Below are 22,803 nucleotides of genomic sequence, written 5' to 3'. Positions count from 1 at the left end.
AAAGACACTAACTTTAAAAAGGTACCAAAAAAAAGTGAGGAAAAACCTGAATTACAGAAAAGAAAGTCAAATTTATTTAATGAAAAACTAGAATTAATAAAAATTAGCAAATACACACACAAAAATATACACACACAGCAGCACTATGTATTGACTCACATAGGGGAAAAGCAGTGGTCCAAGACCACTCAACATGGCTTGTCAGTTAAAGGAAAAAAAAAAAAAAAAAAAAAAAACAAACTCACAGATACACACTCATTCTCTCTCTCTCTCTCTCTCTCTCTCTCTCTCTCTCACACACACACACACACACACACACACACACACACACGCAAAAAAAAAAAAAAAAAAAACTCAGTATTTCCCAACAGTACACTCAATCTACAACAAACACAAATTCCCAGAATTATTTTACAATGCTTCCTTTCTTAATACAAAAGATGCCCATCTTGGGTGTATATATATATATTTTTTCAGTGGTTTACTGTTGACTTATTTTTAAATATATTAGTGTTACTACATGCAACTGTTTCCTGTATTTAACAGCCTTTCCTTTTATTTACCTTCATGTGTTTGGCCTCTACCTACCAAAAGTTTCAGCTTGGTAGGCAGATGGGTGCCTTATTCTCTGTGAAACTGAATGCAACGGTTTTAAACACTGGCCAGAAAATGTTTGATTGCCATTTCAACACATGGAAATAGTTACATTGATGCCTAAATTGCCATTTTCTGCAAAAAGCTGTGCAATGCTGGTGTCAAAGACTAAGCAGTCACTATTCATAATGGCTGTTGCAATTCCCTCATGAATAGATCGAGGAGTGGCTTCCCAAGTCAATCGCCGCCTATGACCATTTAGCTCAAGTCGATAAGCAAAATTTTCAGCTTGCTTGCGTGTTCCTATCAGCTGTACAATTGCAAAGAATTGCTGGTGACCATCGTATTTTTCCTGTTTCTCCAAAACTAACATGAAGTGAAAGCCAAAACAGGACTGCATCATCACCCAGTCAACAGCACCAGGAAGATTAATGTCTGTAGCAAGGAAAACTATATCCTCTCCCTGTAGGGTTGTAATGGACTTATGCTGATGCATCAGATGCGGCATTACAGCATCCAAAGAGCCTTGCCATTTACAGGAAGCACCAGGGCACGGACAGGAATAAGGCCTAAACTCACAGAGCTCTTCATGGTCTGCTTTTTCTGTGTGTGGCAGAGTTATTTCACATCCAGAAGAGGCATATTTACAAGGGAAAAGTACTGAATTGGCCACTTTCTCCATAGCCAAGTTGCGAATGGATCCCAACGGGCCCCGGCAAGTTGGACAACATGTGAGCTTTGGGCGACAGTTGCTACAAACAAGATGGCCACTCTGACACTGAAGAATGGGTGGTAACACATAGTCAAAGCAGACCGGACACTCAAAAAGACTCGCCAAGTCATTGTTGGACGCGGTTGTGCCAGTCAGCGCAGGCACCCTCTGGGACGGTGTACACTTTGAGGTTCCAGTAGGTAATGCTGTTGCAGTCTGACGGCTCATTTCTGTAATAAAAAAATGTAAAAATAAAAGGAGGCAGGAGAAAAACAATTACAACTTGTATATAAATACTGTCTACGTGCCTGCAATACTTTAGCGTTCATGCAAAACTTACTGTGAGCAAGAGAATACAGGAAAATAAAGAAGGCTCTCAAAAAAAAAAAACATAAATTGACACAAATACGTTAGTTGTACTCTTCTCAAAAGGTTCCAGAGCACATTTAGAATTCCTTTTCTCTAAAAAATGTTAAAAATCATACTTGGATGGACTACATGGAATAAATGCTAAAATAGAAACTGGACCATAAACAAGAAGGAGCTTAAGTGCAATAAAATCAGTTTTGACTGGACTTTCTCCCCCACCTCCCCTACTCATTCTGAGTCAGCTGTTACACGTGCTCCAGGGAGTTACATGTGATCCAAAGAGCACCAGGGTACTGACTTTGATTAATTCCTCCTAATGATGAACGGTTACCTGCTCTAGGAGTAATTTGGGGAATGAAAGGGGCGACAAGGGGAAGGGTCTGCTGCCATCCCACCATCCACCTCCTCTTCATCATCCATCTTCATGGAAAGTTAACACCAGCTAGGAATTAATCTTGTTTCCTACTGATCCATGCCCCCTTCAAAAGTGAGAAAGTAGAGAAGAGAAATGGAGGGCCATCCTCTCATAGAAGTTCTGAGTCCAGTATTTAGATACAGTAAATCATCCTACAATATAAACCAGTATAATTTGCAAAGGTGAAGGAGAGTCAAGAAAATAAAAGATCAAAAGCACCAGCGAGACTCACACAACAGTGGAGGTGAGGGATAGAGTCAACAGGTAAAGAATGCCTCGTACCCTAAAGTTCACCAGTATTGCTGAAGCATTCATCAGCACACTAATAAACACTATTTATGAAATAAATGCCATCTGGAAGAAATGATCAACAATGTTAACTATGTGTCAGGGTGAATGGAAGATAAACTAGCAGCTTTTCCCAGGAATCTACCTTTGCTGGGATACGGTAGGCCATTTTCTTGGGGATGACAAAAGATCAGTCTACGGACGTCCTTAAGAGTATATTCCCAAGAACCCTAAGCCATATTTCTATCAAACTAAAATTTAACTCTTCAGATTTCATATTTTCCCTAACTGTAATTATTCTATCAGAAAGATCACTGTCACTAAAGGACTAAAGTTCAAGGAGAAACAAAAGTACCACAGGACTCTATCATAATGTGGCCCATCACAAGGATGTAAGACAACAGGAATCAATTCTTATCATCTGAAGCCCTGTGTAACACAGGTGTTCTAGACCAATATAAGGGAACTCTCCTGTAATCCAGTTTTCCCCGCGATTTTTTTGTTCATATGATGATCCATGCATTTTATTTTAGGTCACTAGCAGAACAATGGGCTTAGCATTACCAAAATGCCCTGTATGTGTGCTGTATGCTTATTTCATAGTCCATTTTATGCTGCTTATTTTAAGAGAGCAACGTAGTAACTGGGAAGTGGTTCCTTCAGCACAAAATGATCTAAGCCACCAATGCCTTTCAATTCACTACGCCAAAACAACTAATCACGTCAGGAGGCAGTAAACAGTTTGTATTCAACATAATATAACTACTAAGCAAGCAAAGCATTACTGTTTAATTTCTTGACCTAGGAAAATAGTTACACATTTATCATCAATAGTTCAGACTTACGATATAACACATATTATTTTTCCAAACACTGTACAAAAAGCACGATTTAAATTCCTATTCAAAGTGTGAAAAGCAAGCAAAATGTAGCTTGTATTTCTTATGAATGAAAGTATTACAGGACAGCAGCTGCTAAAACCTCCCAAAGCTCAGAAGATGGAACCCAGCTCCATCTTTAAACAGAAAAGGAATCCTAAGAACACAGCAGACCTGCAGTAGGAATCAAGGAGTCAACTGTCTGGACGACCCTGGAGGAGTCATTGCATAACCTGAAGTTTGTTTTAAACTGAGAAAAGTAGAGCTGCTCAAAAGAAACATCTCCAGCTCAATTACGCTGCAGCCATTCCCTGATCCATTCAAATTCCACCAGCTTACAACAACTTGCCCAATTCACAATTTAAGCAACCCAGTCTCTTAACAGTAATACCTTTTCTCTTCCTTGTCCCGGATGCTGGTAAACAAGTGAACAAGACGCCCCTCCAGGAGTACAGAAAAGGTAAGGGAGACTTCCCGGTCATGAGAAGCCAGGCAGCTCATAGCCTTTCCCCCACGAATAGAGACTATTTGTAACAGAGGGCCCTACTGGACACCTTCCGTTCCTAAATTTGTCCAGGGTCAACTTTTCAAGACAGGAAGGCACGTGCCATGCCCCATACACTCCATTCACTCCTCAGAAGCACCGGCTACAGCGGCAGAGAAATGAAGCACCCTCCCGCCCCGAGAGGAGTCGACCACACCTCCCCATGAGCTCAAATTCGCCTGCGTCTCCAAAAATGGGAGCCATTGCTGAGCTGTCCTCTGCTGGGCCCTAAACCTTCGTCTGTCTCCCAAGTTTGTCTTCCCAAATTCATCAGCTAGGCTCTGGCCAGCTCGGTGAAGGACAGGGCTGGAGAGTGCGCAGCAGCGACTGGACGAAGCGGTGCAGCTCTCAGTCCCAGCTCTGGAGCTACCGCTGCAGGGTCCGGCCCGCGGGGAGAGCCATTTGGAGGCCTGGGCCGGGTTGCCGCTGGGAGAGCCTGCTCCAACGCAGATCGCCAGCCGGCCGAAGGCTCAAAGCACTCAGGGCGGTGGCTGCCGCGGCAGGAGAGGGGCGGGCCGGCGCATGGAGGCGGGGCTGCAAGCTCCGCCCCACTCGGCCTAGGGCGGCTCCGGGGCTCGCAGTCGCTCCTGCACGGCTCTGGCAAGGCTCCCGAGCATGCAGCGCACAACTCCCACACAGCTACCCAGCTCCGCAGAACCCCGCGATCCCCGGAGACATACCGCACGCCTCAGCTTTTCCACCGGCTTACGTGAGGAGGAAACACTCCGTTTCAGTAGGCCCAAACAGTCGGATATCGCAATTTGGGGTGGTTTCATAGCGCTACATAGAATATATGGAAAATACGTGGCCAGACAAGCACTCTTCTCTGCTCTATACTCTGCCAGTTAACCGTGCAAACTCCGGATTTTTATATAGCAAAAGCATTTGTCTACTTCATTAACTATTTATAAGATGTCAACTACCTTATTTCCTCAATTCTAACTCACTTCTCCATTTTTACCGCCGTCAGCACCTTATTTCAAACTTCCTTTCTCGCTTCGAGAAGCCGTCGCAGTGAGAGTCGTAAACACATAACCATATTAAACTTCTACTTCAACGTCCAAATTGAGATTTTATTCTCTTCCCACTCTGGGAAAGCCACCTTAAACGCCCTCATTAAACAAAATAGCTTGTTTTGTTTTTAAACAAGCATTACCCTTGTCCCAATAAAGTCCTGGGCCTCAGATTCTCATTGCGTCAGCTCCAGCATTCAGAGGTTTAACCTGTCATTACATCACGCTTAGGGCAGCCTTTAAAGGGAGCAAGAGCTTGTAGTGGAGAGTGAACCCTGTGTAAATTGTAGATTGTCCATTTTCAGCATAAAATTTTAATTCGAATCACTTCCCCATCCTATTAATAGTATTCAATCACCTCAATCTCATTTTGATATTAGACAAAACATCATTCCTAATTCCTAACTGAAACATAACTGAAAATATAATCTGTCCACGGACAAATCTAAATTATTATTACCAATGTCTTTATTTTTTAATACATATTCACTCTAGCTAGGTCTTGGGTTTCTAAAGTAGAAGACTTTTAAATGTTTTAGGCAGAAAAACTCTTTCCAAACAGTATGAAGACAGAGTCCAAATTTGTAAAACAAGTAAAAAGGATGACAAATTCCTCAAACTAAAGTTTTTTTTCTCCAACTTCCAAAGGACCTGTATTGAAGCTTACAACACTGTCTGAAAACCATTAATCTATGGACACATTTCTCAGTAAGTCAGTCACGACAGTAAAAATGGAAGGGTTCCGGAGTCATCTACACTGGGATTCAAACCCAGCTTTCACCACCTACTCAACTAAAACCAGAACAGTACTGCCAGCCTTGCATGCTTTTACATGGATTAAGGGAGATGGGTAAATTACGTACATTACAGGTGGTACAGATTCCAAAATATGGAAGTATTCACTTACATAATTCCAAAAGTTAACCTGCCTTGCCTGAGGTCACCAATTAGAGACCGAGAACTTGTGATTCCAGATATATACTCTAAAAACATGCCTTAGGCCTGTAAGGTTATCAACTGAACAAGTATACCAAAGATTAACTGTCATTTAATTTTTAGCACAATATAGTAAAATGTCTAGATAGATTATTTATTTAAACGGGTTTTACAAGGAAGGAGATTTTTCACAAAAACTACATTACACCAAGACAAGCCCATGGAATCCAAAGTTAGCAAAAACCCAAAATTTACCAATTACCTACCCTTTCTAAAGCCTACATCTCAAGTCTCATTTGGTATAAAGTTTAACTAGATTTTAATCTAAATCAAAAAACATTTTAGAATCAGCCTTTATGTTGCCTTAATTTCAGAGCATTTAACCATTACTTGGCCATTTTAACAAACTTAGAGTAAATGGACTTAAAACTTTTCTCGATTTGATATGGGAAGCTTTGTTTCCTATTATAAATGACCAAAGACGAATTTCTCTGATTCATCATAACCTTATGCCTGACTACTCTAATCAAGAGACAACAATGTTGGGCTTTTCATTTTCTTAAGCAGTTAACAAATGTTCTGTGGCCTGCAATAATGCCTCCTCCCCCAAAGATGTCTGCATCCTAGTGTCTGCCTCTGAACCTGTGGAAATGTTATCTTAGAGCAGCAACAGGAAGCTGATAGTTTCCTATCCAAAAAAAAGTTTAAAAAGGAGAAATAGTGTCAGACAAGGAAAAAGGGTGTATTGGTAGAGCAATTTACAAACAGAACATACATGATTTTTCTGGGATGAAAGTATAAGAAATGAGGAAGACTATACACCAGAAAATAACCAATGTTAGTTATGTGAGTGGTAGGATACTGGTGATTTTTAGATGTATTTCCTTCAAAGAGGACAATAAAGAAACTGCTTTATAAAGATTAGTGTAACTGAAAATTATAAAAAAAATGGTCAAAATAAGTAAATTCAAATTAATTTAGTTTAAAAAATGATGCAACTTACAGCAACCCCTCTTCTTCAAAAATTATTTCAAGAAATGCCATAGCAATATTTATTATAAAATAAATGTTCAGATTAGGGATTTGCTTTCTGTATTAGAGAACCAATGAGTTAAAAAAAATGCTACGGTTTTATATGCTTCTATTTTAAGATTTGTTTCTCACACACAAAGTTAAAACTAAGGCAAGTCTCCTTAAAAATTCAACAGTTGAGCTTAAAATGCCAAAAGTCAAAAATCAAACTTGGTTATAAGACAATAAAGGCCAAGAAAAAAAAAAGCAAATTATTCTTAGTTCCCAGAACTGTACCAAAGTAATGGGAATTAAAAATTGTACACAGTATTGTCCTAAAAGCTCTTATTTTCCTAAAGATAATTCAGAAAACATTGCAGCTACAGAGCAAGAGTTATATGTCCAGTAAGAGTGACGATCTGAAGTGGGGAAAGCCAAGGACAAAAGACCTCATAGAAGGCCTGTAAAAACAAGTCTGAACAAAGGTGATGACAGTCAATGAAAAGGAAAATGCAAACCATTACTTAAATGTGTAAAGCAAAGTACATTCGCTTTTTTACTGCCTAAATCACTGTTCTGAGGTTTTTACACCTGGTTTAAAAAACAAACAAAAAACAGTACATACTTAACCAGAACCCATTTAGGCACTATGCTAGATACTGAACTATGTTACTGAGATGGAAAGTAGGAGAGAGATGCCTGTTTAAGATGTCAAAGACATGAAACTCTCAACTCTGCTAGTGGGAATGCAAAACAGTACCACCATATCTTCATCGCTCCAGAAGGTTCTATTGGACAAAATGATTCTATATCCTAATTTTATTATACTAGTTATTATCCTTATTATTTTATTTCATACTGAATCTACATTAACAAGAATGAAAGTATTAACATTCTACCAAAACAAGGCAAACCCTTTCACATGCTAATAGTGAAACTTTCCCTTTCTTACCTGCCATGTTCAAGATTATACTAACTTCAAAACTTTGTCAAAACAATAATTTAAACCTAACTGCAACCATTCTGGCTTCATTTCTCACAACTGCACCATTAGGCAAATATCCATCTTTAGATTTTTCTTCTTTTTCCTTTTTTTAGGGCCCCACCTGTGGCATATGGAAATTCTGAGGCTAGGGGTCGAATCTGAGCCACCTCTGCAACCGAATCCACAGCTCACCGCAACGCAAGATCCCCAAACCACTGAGCAAGGCCAGGGATCGAACCCCCATCCTTATGGACACTAGTCGGATTTGTTTCTGCTGCACCACAATCGGAACTCTCTGAATCTTTTAATTATGATTCACATTTTGGTATGGCCACTGTACCTCAGGAAAGTTTTCAAAAAGGGCATACAAGTCACTGAGTCTCAGTCTTAGCAATCTAAAGCTCTTACATAAATTCACAAGCTTAGAAATCTAGTCACACCCTTTACCCCTAAGAACTATGTAAATTCTGCTGTCTTCATGTCTGTCATGATGCAGATGAAAAAAATCTACTGTCATTTTTATTCTCATTCCTTTGCAAGTAAACTTTTCTACCCTGATAGGTGGCTTCTGGGACTTTTCTTTGGAAAAAATTTTCACCAGAACATCTAGATATATTCCATCAGCACTTGCCAAACAACAGGTGACTACTTTCAATACCAAGACTCAAGTCTTTTACTTTTACCTCTGTGTACTTCTCTTCTAATTGTTTTTTGACGCTTACCATCTGCTCAGTTCTTCTCTTTACATCAATTCTGATACTGACTCTCTTGGATCTACCTTCATTTTTTTCTCATAATTCCGATTTTTGTTTTGCACTGCATTCCAAGAGAACTCAAGCTCTAATTCATAAATTTGGTTTTGCCTAAATTACCTATAACCTGATATGCTAAAGCATTTAATTATTTAGATACCCTCAATCTCCAACAAGGGAACACAGCTTTTTGGTTTTTTGGTTTTTTTTCTCTTTTTGCCTTTTCTAGGGCCGCTCCCGCAGCATATGGAGGTTCCCAGGCTAGGGGTTGACTCGGAGCTGTAGCCACTGGCCTACGCCAGAGCCACAGCAACGCAGGATCGAGCCGCGTCTTCGACCTACACCACAGCTCATGGCAATATGGCAATGCCAGATCCTTAACCCACTGAGCAAGACCAGGGAGCAAACCCGCAACCTCATGGTTCCTAGTCAGATTCGTTAACCACTGTGCCACAACGGGAACTCCAAGGGAACAGTTTGATGGCAGGAATGGCTGCTTCCTTCCCTTTCCCTGTAGGTGGAATGGCCACATACCCAGATTGCATTGCTCTTTTACTTCCTTAACCTATGTATTCATGTTTAATTTTCATGTCCCTCATCAGAGCTTCATTGTTGGTTGGTGGTTCTGTTCTTACTACCATAATCTAAATAGCTTCCAGGGTCAGCAAGCTAAATACTGAGGCAGAGTAGGGACTTTCCTCCAGCCTCACTAATAAAACAGCTGCCCCAAATATTAATAAGCATATGTGTGTACCATGTATGTCAACAACTCCATGGCTTACATATGCTCTAATTTATTAACCAACTCAATAAGCTTCCAGGTTAGGCATTTATCCCCTGACTTATAAGAAAAGAGAGTTCCAAATAAAGTAAATATTTCAGATCACAGAACTAGTTTCTTTTTTTTAAGTTAGAGCTATCTGATGAAGACAGACTTAGAAGGGGTGGCAAATGGCATCCTAGGCAAAGCAAACAGACCCCAGCAATCCCTCTTGAGCCAGCCTGGAGCTCAGCACCGAGACCCCATCTCACCCACGGCTCAAAACGAGGTCTGAGAGCTGCATTCTGGAAAGTTAAACTCTCCTCGGGGAACAAACCACAGCCCCAATGCACCTTTGCTCACGAAGGCCACGCTTGCCTTTTTCTCCCCTAGCCCTCTGGTCTCCATAGGCCAAAGAGGGTCTTTTACACTTAGAAAAGATCTTAACCAACACTCTCATTTTCAGAAGAGAAAAATGATAGAGAGGTAACTTGTCATATAAATCAGGTCAATGTTCTAATTAGGCAATATGCTAAGCAGATATGCTAAGCAGATATGCTTTGGCTATTCAACCTGAAAAATTACCTTTTCGCAATTTAAGTCTAATATAATTCAAAATAAACAAATCAGCCAAGAAAGATCAACAAAGGGAGATAAAAACTGGTTAAGTCCTAAACAAATAAGAGTTAACTAAAGTCTGTTCCCTAGAGAAGGCTTTCCTGATCACTTATCTAAAACCAGATCACCCTTTTTACTGTCTTCATATTATTTCTTGCTGTCTTATCTCTTGTCACAGGAAAATCTCCTGCTAAATTATTTATTGTGAATTTTCTCCCTTTTCCCTCCCCACAATACCAGCTTTTCACTGATAATAACAATTCTCAACTTTTTTTGGTATCAGAAACCCTTTACACCAATGGTTGGCAAACTACAGCTGTGGGCCACTTGCCTGTTTTTATAAGCAGTTTTTTGGGACCACAGTTAAGCCCATTCAATTACAATCTATCTATGACTGCATTCAAGGATCGAGTTGAAAAGCTGACTCTGTGACTAAGTCCTTTAAGAAAAAGTTTGCCTTTACTGCTTTAAAGTTTTACAAAATTGAGGACCCCAAAAGAGCATTAGGTCAATGTGGTTTATATGTATTAATATCTATAACACTAGAAATTCAAGCCAAGAACTTTTATTATCACATTTTTATATAACATGTAAAAATCTATTACATGTTAATTTATGAATTTATGAAAATAACTATTTTTCATAATAGAGAAGAGTGTCTGTTTTACATTTTTGTAAATCTTTCTAATATCTGATACAATAGAATAGTTGTGTATTCATTATCTGCTTCTGCAATTAGTCTGTGAAGATACCACACACCTCAGAGAACCTCCACTTAACTCTCATGTCTCATTACTGTGAAGAAAAAGTTCTGACCCTCAAAGGGTCATGGGAACTCTCAGGACTCCTGAATCACTAACTTTTGGTTCAGAACCTCTACACAACAACAAAAACTTCAAGAGAATAGACCTTGTTTGTTTTGCTCATGCTTCTGTCTCCAGCACCTAGGACAGTACCCAGCCCAACCCAGGTACTCAATTTTTTCTGGAAGGAATGAATAAATCAAGTACAACAGTATGAAGGATTTCAAAAAGAAGCAGCACATGTATACAACCAGAACTCACTCATCCCTGATGACCCCTCAAGTAGAATATGTGTATATATATGTATATATAAATAATCTGTTGCTTGATGTAATCTTGAAGAGAGTGAATTCACAACTGAGATTTAAAAATCACTTTGAGTGACATTTTAAAATAACACTATGCTGATCTTTGACAAAGGTGCAAAGAGCAATAAAGAAAAGACAGACTTCAACTAACAGTTGGACAGTGCTGGAACAACTACCAAAAAAAAAAAAGCTAGACATAAATCTTACACCCTTCACAAGAATTGTTTAATAAATCTAAAAAACAGATGAGCTAAAAGAGACCTAATATATAAATGATGCGTTTGTGTGACACAAAGCCCAAATGACATCATAGTTTTCCCTGAAGCATTTATACATTGGTAAGAAAATGCATCATGCAGTGACCACAACATATGGGATAATTTTGGTATGCTCAACCCCAAAAGAACCTACAGTGTAACAGTCAATTCCATAACTCATGTTGAAGACCTCAATTTAGCACACAGTATTGAATACTGTCATAACCTAATATAATTTGAGTCTTACTGGCTTTGTAGTTTTGTGTGTATTTAATTTGTAAGTTTTGAACTGTCACCAACATGACAGAGTTGATGGATCACTGGCGCCTGCCTGGTTAACTTTGTCCAATCACTCCACACACTCTTGGTTTTCCCATCTCACCGGTTCTTCCTCAGCTTCCTTTATTGATTCCTGCTCTTCTCCCAATACTCTTGAAATTTGGAGTTGTCCACGGCCCGCTTTTCTTCACATTGGTCATCTCATTCAGTCTTGTATTTTTTAAAATTCCACTGCTATTGCCATGGACTTCAAAATTTTTATCTCCAGTCCAGATTTTAAAACAAACAGGAGTTCCTACTCTGGCACAGGGAGTTAAGGATCCAGTGTTGTCTCTTTGGCAGTGTGGGTTTGATCACAGGCCCAGAGCAGTGGGTTAAGGATCTGGCGTTGTGGCAGCTGTAGTTCAGATTCAATTCCTGGCCCAGAAACTTCCATATGCCACAGGTGTGGCCAAAAAAGAGAGCCCTACAGGGGGTCTTGCTAACTTAACTCCTTATCTTCTCCCAGTTACTCCGTCCAAAAGCCTTAAGTCATTACTGAGTCTTCTTTACATACCACATATCTAAAATCAGCAGAAAATCTTACTGGACCTTGAAAAATAAATCCAGAATTCAACCACTCCTCACCACTTCTACCGCTACCATACATTCTAAGCCACCATTATCCCTCAACCGGATTACTGCAATATCCTTCTAACCAGTCTCCCTGCTTCCCTCCTTGTCTCTCACCCCGACACCCCAGTATGTTCTGAGCAAAGCAATCAGGAAAATCCATTAAAATTTCCCATATTTGGGTAACAGATAAAATCCTACAACAGCTTATGAGGCCCTACATAATAGGATGGTGCGTCCCCATTAATCTTTGACTTCATCTCCCACTTCTTTCTCCCTCACTGTACTGGGCTACTTGTTTCATATGACTATGTTGCTCCTTTGGGCCTCTTCCTTAAAATACTCTTCCTGGATATCTACATGACTAGCTCTTTCACCTCCTTCTAATCTTTGCTTGTATGTTACCTTCTCAATGAGGCCCACCCTGTCCCCTCAATTTAAAAGTGAGGAGCACTCTGCCCACTGACCCCTTCATCTAATCCTTACCTGTTTCCTCCTCTCTTCCTCCTCCCTTCCCTTCCTCCATTTTGACTCTATTGTTGTCAAACTGTATTACCTTCTATCAGGCCAGGCCATACAATTACTTATTATGTTTGTTGTTATAGCCTGCCTCCTCCACCTGAAAGGTAAGAATTTGTCTGGTTCAATGATGTGTCCCAAACACTTCAAACTGCCTGACACATAGTACAGGTTGAATAAATATTTCATTACATGAATAAATAAATCAGGAAGCAAAAGAGCTTTGGACTTTTGAGCTGGATGCAATAGAGCAGTATCTTTCAAAATCCTCAAAGAAAAAAATGACTACCATTCTAGAATTCTGTGCCCAACCAAATTACCCTAAAAGTGCTGAAGGCAGAATAATGATGCAAAGTTTCAAAACTTTACTTCTCATAGATACACTTCTCAGGATGCTCCTGGAGGACAAGCTCCTCAAATACAAAAGAATGAGCCAAAAAAGAGGACAACATGGGCTACAGTAAACAGATGATTTAACCCAGAACGAAGACGATGGGGAACACTGAGGATAATGACAACTTTACACCAGAGGAATAAGGCAACATAAGGCATCCAAAGAACCTGAATATTTAAACAAGTGATATGGAAAGTGGAGTACCATTAGAAATAAGCACAGAGAAAACAAAGCAAAAAAGAAAAGTATTAACTACAAGGCAAATTATACAAGTACGAATTAAATAGTTCAGAGGAAAAAGTAGCCATAATTTACCATATCGCTCAAATTATGAATACCTTCTACTGTCATAATAATGCAAACAGAAAATCGTATTATTAAATTAGGAGAGGATGTGATGGGGACAGGAAGGGGAGCTGAATCCACAAAAGGAATAAGGTTTAAAACCAAAACCTGGAAGTAACAATAGAAGCGTATTATTTAGAGACAAGATAAATACGAATGTCATCATTTCAAAGAGGTAAAAGTAGTTGCCTCTGAAAGTGTGCAGAAGAGGAGGGGCAGGGAGTTTTTCTTTAAAAAAAAAAAAAAAACCAAGGCTAATAGAATATCTGATTTTGAATTATTGTCAAAACTCTTTCAATAAAAGGAAAAAAGTTCAAAAATGTGGTATGAGAAATTTCACAAACTGCACGCAATACTTAAATTACAGATATAAATTTGTTTTCAAAGATTTGATTCCAACTATTGACAAAGATGTGCAGAAACAGACTTTCCTACATACAGTGCTGGAAATGCCCACTGTGAAGGCTGCTAATAAGATTTGGTAGTTTGTGTCAAATTTTAGAGTGTGCATACTCTTTGACCCAGTAGTTTTTTCTTCCAAAGGGTCTATCCTATGATTTACATCACAGGATGTTAAAAAGGTGTTGGCAAAAAGATGTATATATACGAATGTCTACAGCAATCCTATCTGTAATACCAAATAAAGTGAAAACAGCCCTATCTTAAAATGATGAAATTTTGATCCACACAACAGAATACTATGGTGCCTTTTTTTTTCTTTTAAATCAGATAGACTCATACTTACTAACATATAAGAATCAAACTGTTTATAAACAAGGAGAAAGAAAAACAAGCTACTGAATATATTACAATCCCATTCATGTTAAAAGAGAGAGTTAAAAGTAAATATGGACATTGATCTAGCTGTCTGTTTTTACACATATACGCATGTATGTACATACCATGTAATGGGACAGAAAAAAACTGGAAGAGTATCCGAATTACTGAACATGGTTTAAAGATTCAAGGTGAGGGATAAGAGAAGGGGAGAGGGCCAACTTTAGAACCAGAAACCACAGAGAACAGAGATGGGGCCACTGAACACAAAATATGGCACATAAAATATCAAGAACTGAAGGATACAGAGACTCTAAGCACAAACTTCATCATCTGGAGTGATAACAGTTCGAAGATGTGTAGTTACTGATAAGTGGTAATCATTTAATGGTAAAATACCTACAAGGATACAAGTCAGATCAAAGAAACCAAAATATCTATGGCTATCTCAAAAAAATGTAGAACACAAAGACTAGAAACTACACCAAATTGTCTACAATGGTTACTTTCCAATTATCACATTATAAATGATCATGGGGAAGGTGGAGGTTGCACTTCTGTATGTAATTCTCAAATAGTCAACAAAACATATTTTACTTTGGTAATTAAAAAGAATTAAATTTTTTTAACTTTAGTGCATTATTTTTGTTCCCACACTTCCCTACTAATGAATTGCTGGTGACTTCATACACGAACTTAAATTTAGCATTTTAAAAGTTAATGCTGAGAAAGTTTATCTGATCACCTCTCCAAGCAAAATTATAAGAATACAGTCTGGGAGTTCCCATTGTGGCCCAGCGATAATGAACCCGAGTAGCATCCATGAGGACGTGGGTTCAATCCCTGGCCTTGATCATTCAGTTAAGGATCTGGTGTTGCTGTGAGCTGTAGTGTATGTCACAGATTCAGCTCAGATCCTGCCTTGCTGGGGCTGTGGTGTAGGCTGGCAGCAGCAGCTCTGATTCGACCCCAAGTCTGCAAACCTCTATATGCTGTGGATGTGGCCCTAAAAGGCAGGAAAAAAAAAAAAATTTGAGCACTTTTCTATATTTAGTCATCCTATAGGTCAACAGAAAGAGTTTACATAGGGGGGAAAATAATACTATTGCTCTAGGTATTCTAGAATCTCCTGAGAACAATAAGTATCAGGTGTTATCACTGGTAACACATCACAGAACCTCCTCTCCTCCCTTCTACTCAGTTTCTCAGTGTCTCTACTATGTCTTTAACGCACCACAGTATAGTAATCACTAGCTATAAATACTCTCAGCTGATGGCTTCACCTATGCTTCCTTTAGAAAATACAAAAGCCATCAAATGCTGAATTCACTACTTCTTCCTTTCCCTGAGAAGGAAGAATCGACCCTTCACCTTCTCAGACCTCACACTCTACTATTCCACTCTCTTGCATCAATCAATCTCTCTCTCTTTTTCTATTGGGCCATTCCTTCTACCACCCAAACGTGCTCTAGTATCTCCCATCTAGCTTGGTGATGTTCCTTCTACCTGAGTGGATCATTTTGGATGTCTCATAGACACTTAAAATCCAGCATATCAGAAATTTGAATTTATTGATATTCTTCTATTTTTTGAGTTGTATTGCTTTCCACACAACCCACCCCCCAAGTTTTTCCCATCTTGGTAAATAACACCATGATCCACACAGTTGCTCAAGCCAGAAGCCACCTAATTCCCTCCTTCCCTCACCTCTCTAATCCATCAGCAAGCCCTGTTAATTCTGTCCCCAAAATACATCTCAAATCCATCCACTTCTCTTCGTCTTCATTGCCATCACCTTAATCCGGGTCACAATCAACTACTGTACTTCCTGATCAAACAAATGGCCTTCTATTCATTCTATTCTCCAAACAGCTAAAGCAATCTTAAAAGTTAAAAGTAAATCATGTGATCCTTTTATTAAAACCTTCTGATGGCGTCTCTGAATCCTTAAAATAAAATTTACATTCCTTACTTCCCTCTGCAGGATCTGATCCTTGTCTATCTCTCCCGCTCATCCATTCGCTCCAGCAACAGGTTCTTCTCTCAGCCCTAGGGGACTTAGGGCCTTAGGGCCTTTACCTCTGCAGCTCCTTTGGTCTGAGAAATTCTCCCTTTCCTCTTTCAAAGGACTAGCTCCTTAACCTTTTAACAGAGCTTAAATGTCATCTCTTCTTACAGCAAGTCTCCCTCCCACCATTATTCTTTACTTCACCACTTTTGATTCCTTTATAGTACATTTCCTAGTTTGTAATCCTGCTTTTTTCCCTTACCAGAATGTGAGTGGTAATAGTCTAAGAAATTAAGTAACTTACTTAACAAGTAATTTTATTAACCATCTGAGCACTTTCTATGTGTTAGGCAATGTGCTTTTGAATGTAACAGTAGGCAGTGTCCCTGCTCTCATGGAGCTTAAAGTCACAAATACAAATAAGTAAGAGGCGAGACATATCCAGATCCGGCTCTTACTCAACTACACTGCCGCTCCAGCATTAGGAATGGGGCAAGGGGAAGCAATATGCTTAATAGCTGTTACATGGTCATAGAAACTAAGGTTTGGAGAGGTTAAGTCATGTGCCTAGAGTTGGAGAGACAGACATCTGAGCAATTCAGTACAGTCAGGAGCAAAGGCACAGAGATGTTAAAGAATGGAGACTATTCAAGAAACAAAAAGAATCCAGTCTAACCAGGTATGACAAAGAAAAAATGCTGGAGGATAAGGCTGGAAGAGCATATTAGGATAGTGTGAAGGTATTAGTCAGCCACTCAAATATTTACTGAGCACCAACTACATCCAGGCCAGAAATAGTGCTCAGCACTAGACAAACAAGGGTGATCAAGGCAAAGTCCTCATGGGGACTGCAATCCACCCGGGGAGGCACAGTAGTAGAGAAAGATTACAGTTCAGGGGGATATGGGTTATAGCAGTGCCAAGCAGAAAATGCTATGCGAACATGAAGAGATGACATCCAATCCAAGGTGGGTTTCAGGAACAGCACCTGAGCTAAGTGATGTCTAGGCTGAAATTATACAGCTTAGTTGGAAGAGAGAAAATACCCTGCATAGAGGCACTTGTAAGTACACAGCCGAAAATGACAGGAAAGTAACAAGAGCCAGCCTCTGGAGGGGCTGGTACTTACTATGTATGTCAAGGAACTTGGAAGTCTAAACTGAGGGCCTTGTAAGTCATCTATATTAGAAAGCTCCCTTAAATCGCAGCAGGAAGAACTGAAGGGAGGAAGCAGAGACCAAAAGCAGACAGACCTTAGAAAGGAGAAGAGATGGACTGAATACACATGTGACAATGAGACAGAGAGGCAACACCAGATTTGAGATAACCAGCCAACAGAAAAATCAGGGCTGGCTGACTAACTGGATACAGAGGATGAGAGCCTTGGATGGTTAGAAGCAATAAAGGCTTTTATTTCTGGTCACCTATGTTTGAAGTACCTTCGAATATAATAGTGTAAAATGATGTGCAAAGAAAGGCACAGTCAGGAGAATGAGAAGACAGACCAGAGTGGGTGAAAATATTTTCATTAGACATATCTGATAAAGGACTGTTATCCAAAATATACAAAGAACTCTTGAAACTCAATGAGAACACAAGCATATCAATTTAAAAAATGAGCAAAGGAGTTCCCACTGTGACTCAGTGGTAATGAACTCAAGTAGTATCCATGAGGACTCGGGGGTTTGATCCCTGGCCTTGCCCAGTGGGTTAAGGAACCGTAGTTGCTGTGAGCTGCGGCACAGGTTGCAAGATGTGGCTCAGATTTGGCCTGGCTGTGGCTGTGGTGTAGGCAAGCAGCTGCAGCTTCAATTTGACCCCTAGCCTGGGAACTTCCAACTTCCATACGCCATGGATACAACCCTAAAAAAGGGGGGGGGGCCAAAAAAGAGCAAAAAAAGACCTTAACAGACACTGCACCTCGTCAGATTTACAAATGGCAAAGGAGTATATGAAAAGATGCTCCATGTCATTTCTCATCAGGGAAATGCAAAGTAAAACAATAAGATACCACCACACACCTTTTAGAATGGCAAAATCCAGAACACTGACACCACCAAATGTTGGTGGGCACATGGAGCAACAGGAACTCTCATCCATCGCTGGAGGAATGCAAAATGGCACAGCCGCTTGGAAGGTAGTTGGCAGTTTATTACAAAACTGAACATACTCTTACCATAAGATCTAGTAATCATGCTCCTCAGTATTTACTCAAAGGAGTTGAAAGCTCATATTCAAAAATGTGCACACAGATGTTTTTAGCAGCTTTACTCATAATTCCCAAGACATGGCAGCAACCCAGATGTCTTCCAATAGTGAACAGATATACTGTGGTACATTCATACAATAGAATATAAGTCAGAAATAAAAAGAAATGAGCTATCAAGCCACAAAAAGATATGAAGGTGCCTTTAATGCATACAGCTAAGTGAAAGAAGCCAATCTGATCCTGCTATATAACACTCTGGAAAGGACAAGGCTATGGAGGGAGTATAAAGATCAGCGCTTACCAGAGGTTAGAGAGGAGGGAGGGATGAATAGGTAGATCACAGAGGATTTTTAGGGCAGTGAAACTATTCTGTGTAATACTATAGTGGTGGATACACCTCATTATACATTTGTCAAAACTCATAACACCAAGAGTAAGCCATGGACTCTAGGTTTGATAATGTGTCAGTGCAGGTACATAAATTATAATAAATGTATCCCTCTGTTACACTTGATAGTGGGGGAGGTTATACATGAGTGGGGCAAAGCACACAGAATTCTCTGTACCTTCTATTCAATTTTGTTGTGAACCTAAATCTGCTCTAAAAAATAAAGTCATTTTGTTTAAAAATGACCTGCAGACAAGAGCATACATAGGCCTAGCTTTCAGCAAGCAAGGAAATCTTTGTAGGATACCAATGTACAAATACAGAAGTAGTAGTGTCAGAAGAATATAAAAGTAGTAAATAGCAAAGCAAGTATGTATTGAGTGTTAGGGCACTGAGGATACAGGAATTAAAATTTTAAAAACCCCACAATACCTGCCCCTTTGCAGCAGATACTCTAGTAACTATAGCCACAGAAAATCAAATGATTTAAAATGCATTAGAAAAATCTTTTTTTTTTGCGGGGGGGGGGCGGGGGGAGGGTCTCTTTAGGGCCACACCCGAGACATATGAAGGTTCCCAGGCTAGGGGACTAATCAGAGCTAGAGCTGCCAGCCTACACCACAGCCACAGCAACACCAGATCTGAGCCGCGTCTGCAACCTACACCACGGCTCACAGCAACACCCAATTCTTGACCAGCTGAGAGAGGCCAGGGATCAAACCCTCAACCTCATGGTTCCTAGTCGGATTCATATCCACTGCGCCACAATGGGAACTCCATAAAAATCTCTTTTTAAATAAACCATTAAGGATGCTTTTTGAGAGGAAGAATTAATACCTAGCTGTTTCTTTCGGGGGGGGGGGGTGCGTGTAGGAAGTCTGAGGTTTTCATAAATCAATTTTGTCTGTAGGGAGGTCTAGACCAAAAATATCCATTATTTAAATTCCGTAACAACTAAAATCTGTAACAGAAATCTTTAAGCCAAGAAAAACCTCCAATCTCTAAAAATCAAGTAAATCAACTGCTTTAAAATGTAATTTAAATGGTTGCTTTGCAAAGTTACTAAACTTATTTTGTCACTCTCCTTATGTAAGGCCTGTTTTCAAAACTGTATAAACTGAAAATAAAATCCTATTCTTCATATTAGGTCATTGTTACCATAGCTAGACATTTCCTTTGAAATTCCAATTAAATCTTAGCCTAATCATATTCGTTTTAAATACAGACATTAAAAAATATTGCCCTACATCATTTTTGTAAGAATTTCCCAAAGCTCAGAGGGAACACATTACACTAACTTGAATTAAATTTCTGAATTTGTAGTTTGTGTAATACTTATCCTGAAAAGTTCCTTACCTATTACTTATATTGCACTTCAGTTTAAAATATCATTACATGTTACTAAATTATGCTGGAAAGCTGCCAAGTGGGGTCATTTAAAGCAACTGTGTATCTAAAGGAAATATTTCGGCAAAGCAAGACTTTGGGGTTCACTTATTCCAAATCACAAAAGCCTACGACTTGAATATCCAGAATGAAAGAAAAGTATACCATTTGCATAACCCACTTCAGGTCAAGATCTACTTGTCACAAAGTTCTAACAGCTAACCAAAATCCTCTCCTCCACTCTTTGAGCCAATATCTCCCTGATAAAATTACCAGGCCATTACACTTATCGCCACACTACACTCTGCCTGGTCAGTAAATGTCCAAAAGAGATGGTGACACCATAGACACCCAACACTCAGAAACTCAATGTTTTACTTTTCCAAGGTAGTTAAGTCCTCAGAAGCAAACTGATCCATGAATTTGATTTTTTAAACTCCAGACTACATAAGACCTATATAAATGTCTTACTACAGAAATTTCCCAATGCCATCATCTCCAAATGCCTGGAATTTATCATCTAAAACCTCTTGTTTTCATTTTAAAACGAAATGCACTAAAAGAAAAATCTAAGCACTAATGATTTAAAATGTGATTTCATATATTCTGGCATATGCATTTCCAGCATATGCAACATGTCAAGATCATGTCCTGAGTTTCCTTATTAAACAACAAACAGCCTTAGCTGCAAAAATTTACTGAGCACATGGGCCTGTGACTGCTCTAAGACCTTCGCTTATTATCATCTCATCCATTCTCCCAACAAATCCTGTGAGGTAGGTACTGTCATGACTCCCATTTTGCAGATTAGGAAAATGAGGCCAGGAGAAGTGAAGCATATCTTGCCCAAGGTTACAAACCGGTGGGGCAGGGCTGAAACCAAAGCAGGGAGGCAGTTTTCAGAGTCCGTGCTCCCAACGTTCTCAACTGCTGAAAAGAGTTAACAATTTACCCTTGACAGCTGCTTATCAAGAAACGGTAAATGTTCAACTGCTAGAAACGGACAGTCTGATCACTGTCCTATATTCGTGCTTACGGCTTCTATGACTTTGACAAATCAGCTACACCATCTGATTTTCCGAACACACAAACTGGGCTTCTCTGGATGTCAGAGCAAATTCTGAGCCTTTCCAGGAACGGGAAAGGAAAAGCTACGCAACGCTGTGGCCCAGATTATCCACATTCCTACATTATAAATCTGGGAGAGTCGCGAAAAGGCCCCCAACTACCCGGAAAATGAAGCCCAGGAAAACTAAGGTTTACAATAAGAAGCTGGAGCTTCCCTGGCAAGCCGTTCACGCGATCTCTTCTAACGACATAAACAGGGGAGGAGGCTGCATTCTTCCCACCGCACAATGAAGGCTCAGGCCGGAGCCGGAGAAAGGACGCGGTGCAATGGGGGACGGCCGCTCCGGGGTCGGGGGCAGGCCGTGGAGGCCAAGGACGGCCGAGTCTCCCCGTCCGGTCCCGGGCCGCAGGGCGGTGCGGGGAGGGGCCGGAGGGAAGGGCCGGCCACTGCCCGCACTCAGCTGACCTCCGCCATGTTGGCCGCACACCCCGGGACCCTTCACAACAAAGGCCGGCACCTGGGCGCGGGGCGCGCAGGGCACCTCCCCCGGCCAGGCCCGCCTCCCGGGCTCGCGGGGGCCGGGCCGGGCGGTGAGGAGGCCCTTCCCCGCCCTCGCCCCGGCCGCGCGGGACCGACTCACGCCGCGGGCCTGCCGGGCCCGGGGCGCCGGGGGCGGGGGCGAGCCGGCTCGCGGCGGCGGGCAGGGCCGGGCAGGGGAGGAGAGGGGAGGGGCGGGGGGCGGCGCTCGGCCGGGCGGCCCGGCTCGAGCCGAGACAAAGGCGCCCGGCGCCGGGGGCTGCCCGCTCCCCCGCCCGGACGGCGCGACCCGGCCCGGCCGCCCTTCCCGCCCGCCGCCATTACCCGGCCTGGGAATGCTCCTCCCGCAGAGCCCCTTGCGGCCCGCTCCTCCCTCCAGGCTGGGTCCCACTTACCTGTGGGCGGAGAGCGCGCCTCGGACCCCAGTCCTGGCTCAAACGCGCTCCGTCGCCGCCGCCAAGCCCCGCCACCGTGGGCAGCGCCACCGCCTCTTCCCCGTGCCGACACCGACCGGACACCCCGGGCCGCCGCCGCCGCTCGAGAGCGCGCCCCGCAACGGCCGCCCCGGCTCCCCCCTGGCCGCCGCCGCCGCCGCCGTTTCGCGCGTCCTCGAGCCCGCCGCGCGCCCCCGCTAAATACCACACACTGCGGCGGCCGCCATGAGGAGGCGCGGCCCCGCGCGCTGGCGGCCCGGCGGGGGCGGGGCTCCCCTCCGGCGCGCAAGCGCAGAGTCGCTCGCGCGGCTGGCCGAGACTTTCGCGGGCAGCGTGGTGCGGGTGTTCAAGGCTTTGGCGCCCGGGCTCCTCAGCTGCGGTTGCTGAGACTGAACACCTCGCGCCCAAGAAATGCTGGCACAGAGCGGTCCTGCTTGAAACCGACCCTGGCTGGGGAGAAGCGTGCGCTCGTCTACCCGGTCGGAGACCCTGGGTTGCGCGCGCCCCCTAACTCCGCGGCTTTGTTCCCCGGCCCAAGGGGTCGTCCTGCGCCGCGGCCACGCTGTCTCCAGCTCTTGTTTCGTTTGCTGTTTTCACACAGCA

General features: G+C 41.7%; 1 protein-coding gene across 5 annotated transcripts; it reads right to left on the bottom strand.

The window, feature by feature from the left end:
- Window positions 1–534: 534 nt before the first annotated feature.
- Window positions 535–22,324, bottom strand: SIAH1 (siah E3 ubiquitin protein ligase 1). Of its 5 annotated transcripts, XM_047792131.1 has the most exons (3): window positions 3,648–3,664; window positions 2,007–2,154; window positions 535–1,536 (listed from the first exon to the last, which is right to left on the bottom strand). In XM_047792131.1, exons 2-3 carry the CDS (start codon window positions 2,089–2,091, stop codon window positions 686–688), a joined length of 936 nt encoding a protein of 311 aa, XP_047648087.1. In that variant the 5' UTR covers window positions 2,092–2,154; window positions 3,648–3,664; the 3' UTR covers window positions 535–685. The 5 variants fall into 5 exon arrangements, with proteins under 5 accessions (XP_047648087.1, XP_047648090.1, XP_047648089.1 ...); XM_047792134.1 differs by lacking the exons at window positions 2,007–2,154; window positions 3,648–3,664 and adding an exon at window positions 22,162–22,324; XM_047792133.1 differs by lacking the exons at window positions 2,007–2,154; window positions 3,648–3,664 and adding an exon at window positions 4,481–5,135.
- Window positions 22,325–22,803: the final 479 nt, after the last annotated feature.

Source organism: Phacochoerus africanus, chromosome 8 (genome assembly GCF_016906955.1).
Source record: "Phacochoerus africanus isolate WHEZ1 chromosome 8, ROS_Pafr_v1, whole genome shotgun sequence".
Taxonomy (NCBI): domain Eukaryota; kingdom Metazoa; phylum Chordata; class Mammalia; order Artiodactyla; family Suidae; genus Phacochoerus; species Phacochoerus africanus.
This window is presented reverse-complemented; position numbering and strand designations above follow the sequence as displayed.

What these genes read in the sequence shown, in the direction of transcription:
- SIAH1 (XM_047792130.1), bottom strand. Translation starts at nt 3,738, where the DNA reads ATGACCGGGAAGTCTCCCTTACCTTTTCTGTACTCCTGGAGGGGCGTC. An exon ending in CGGGACAAGGAAGAGAAAAG is followed by an intron (nt 1,537 to 3,647) that starts GTATTACTGTTA and finishes TTTTTATTACAG; the next exon opens with AAATGAGCCGTCAGACTGCA.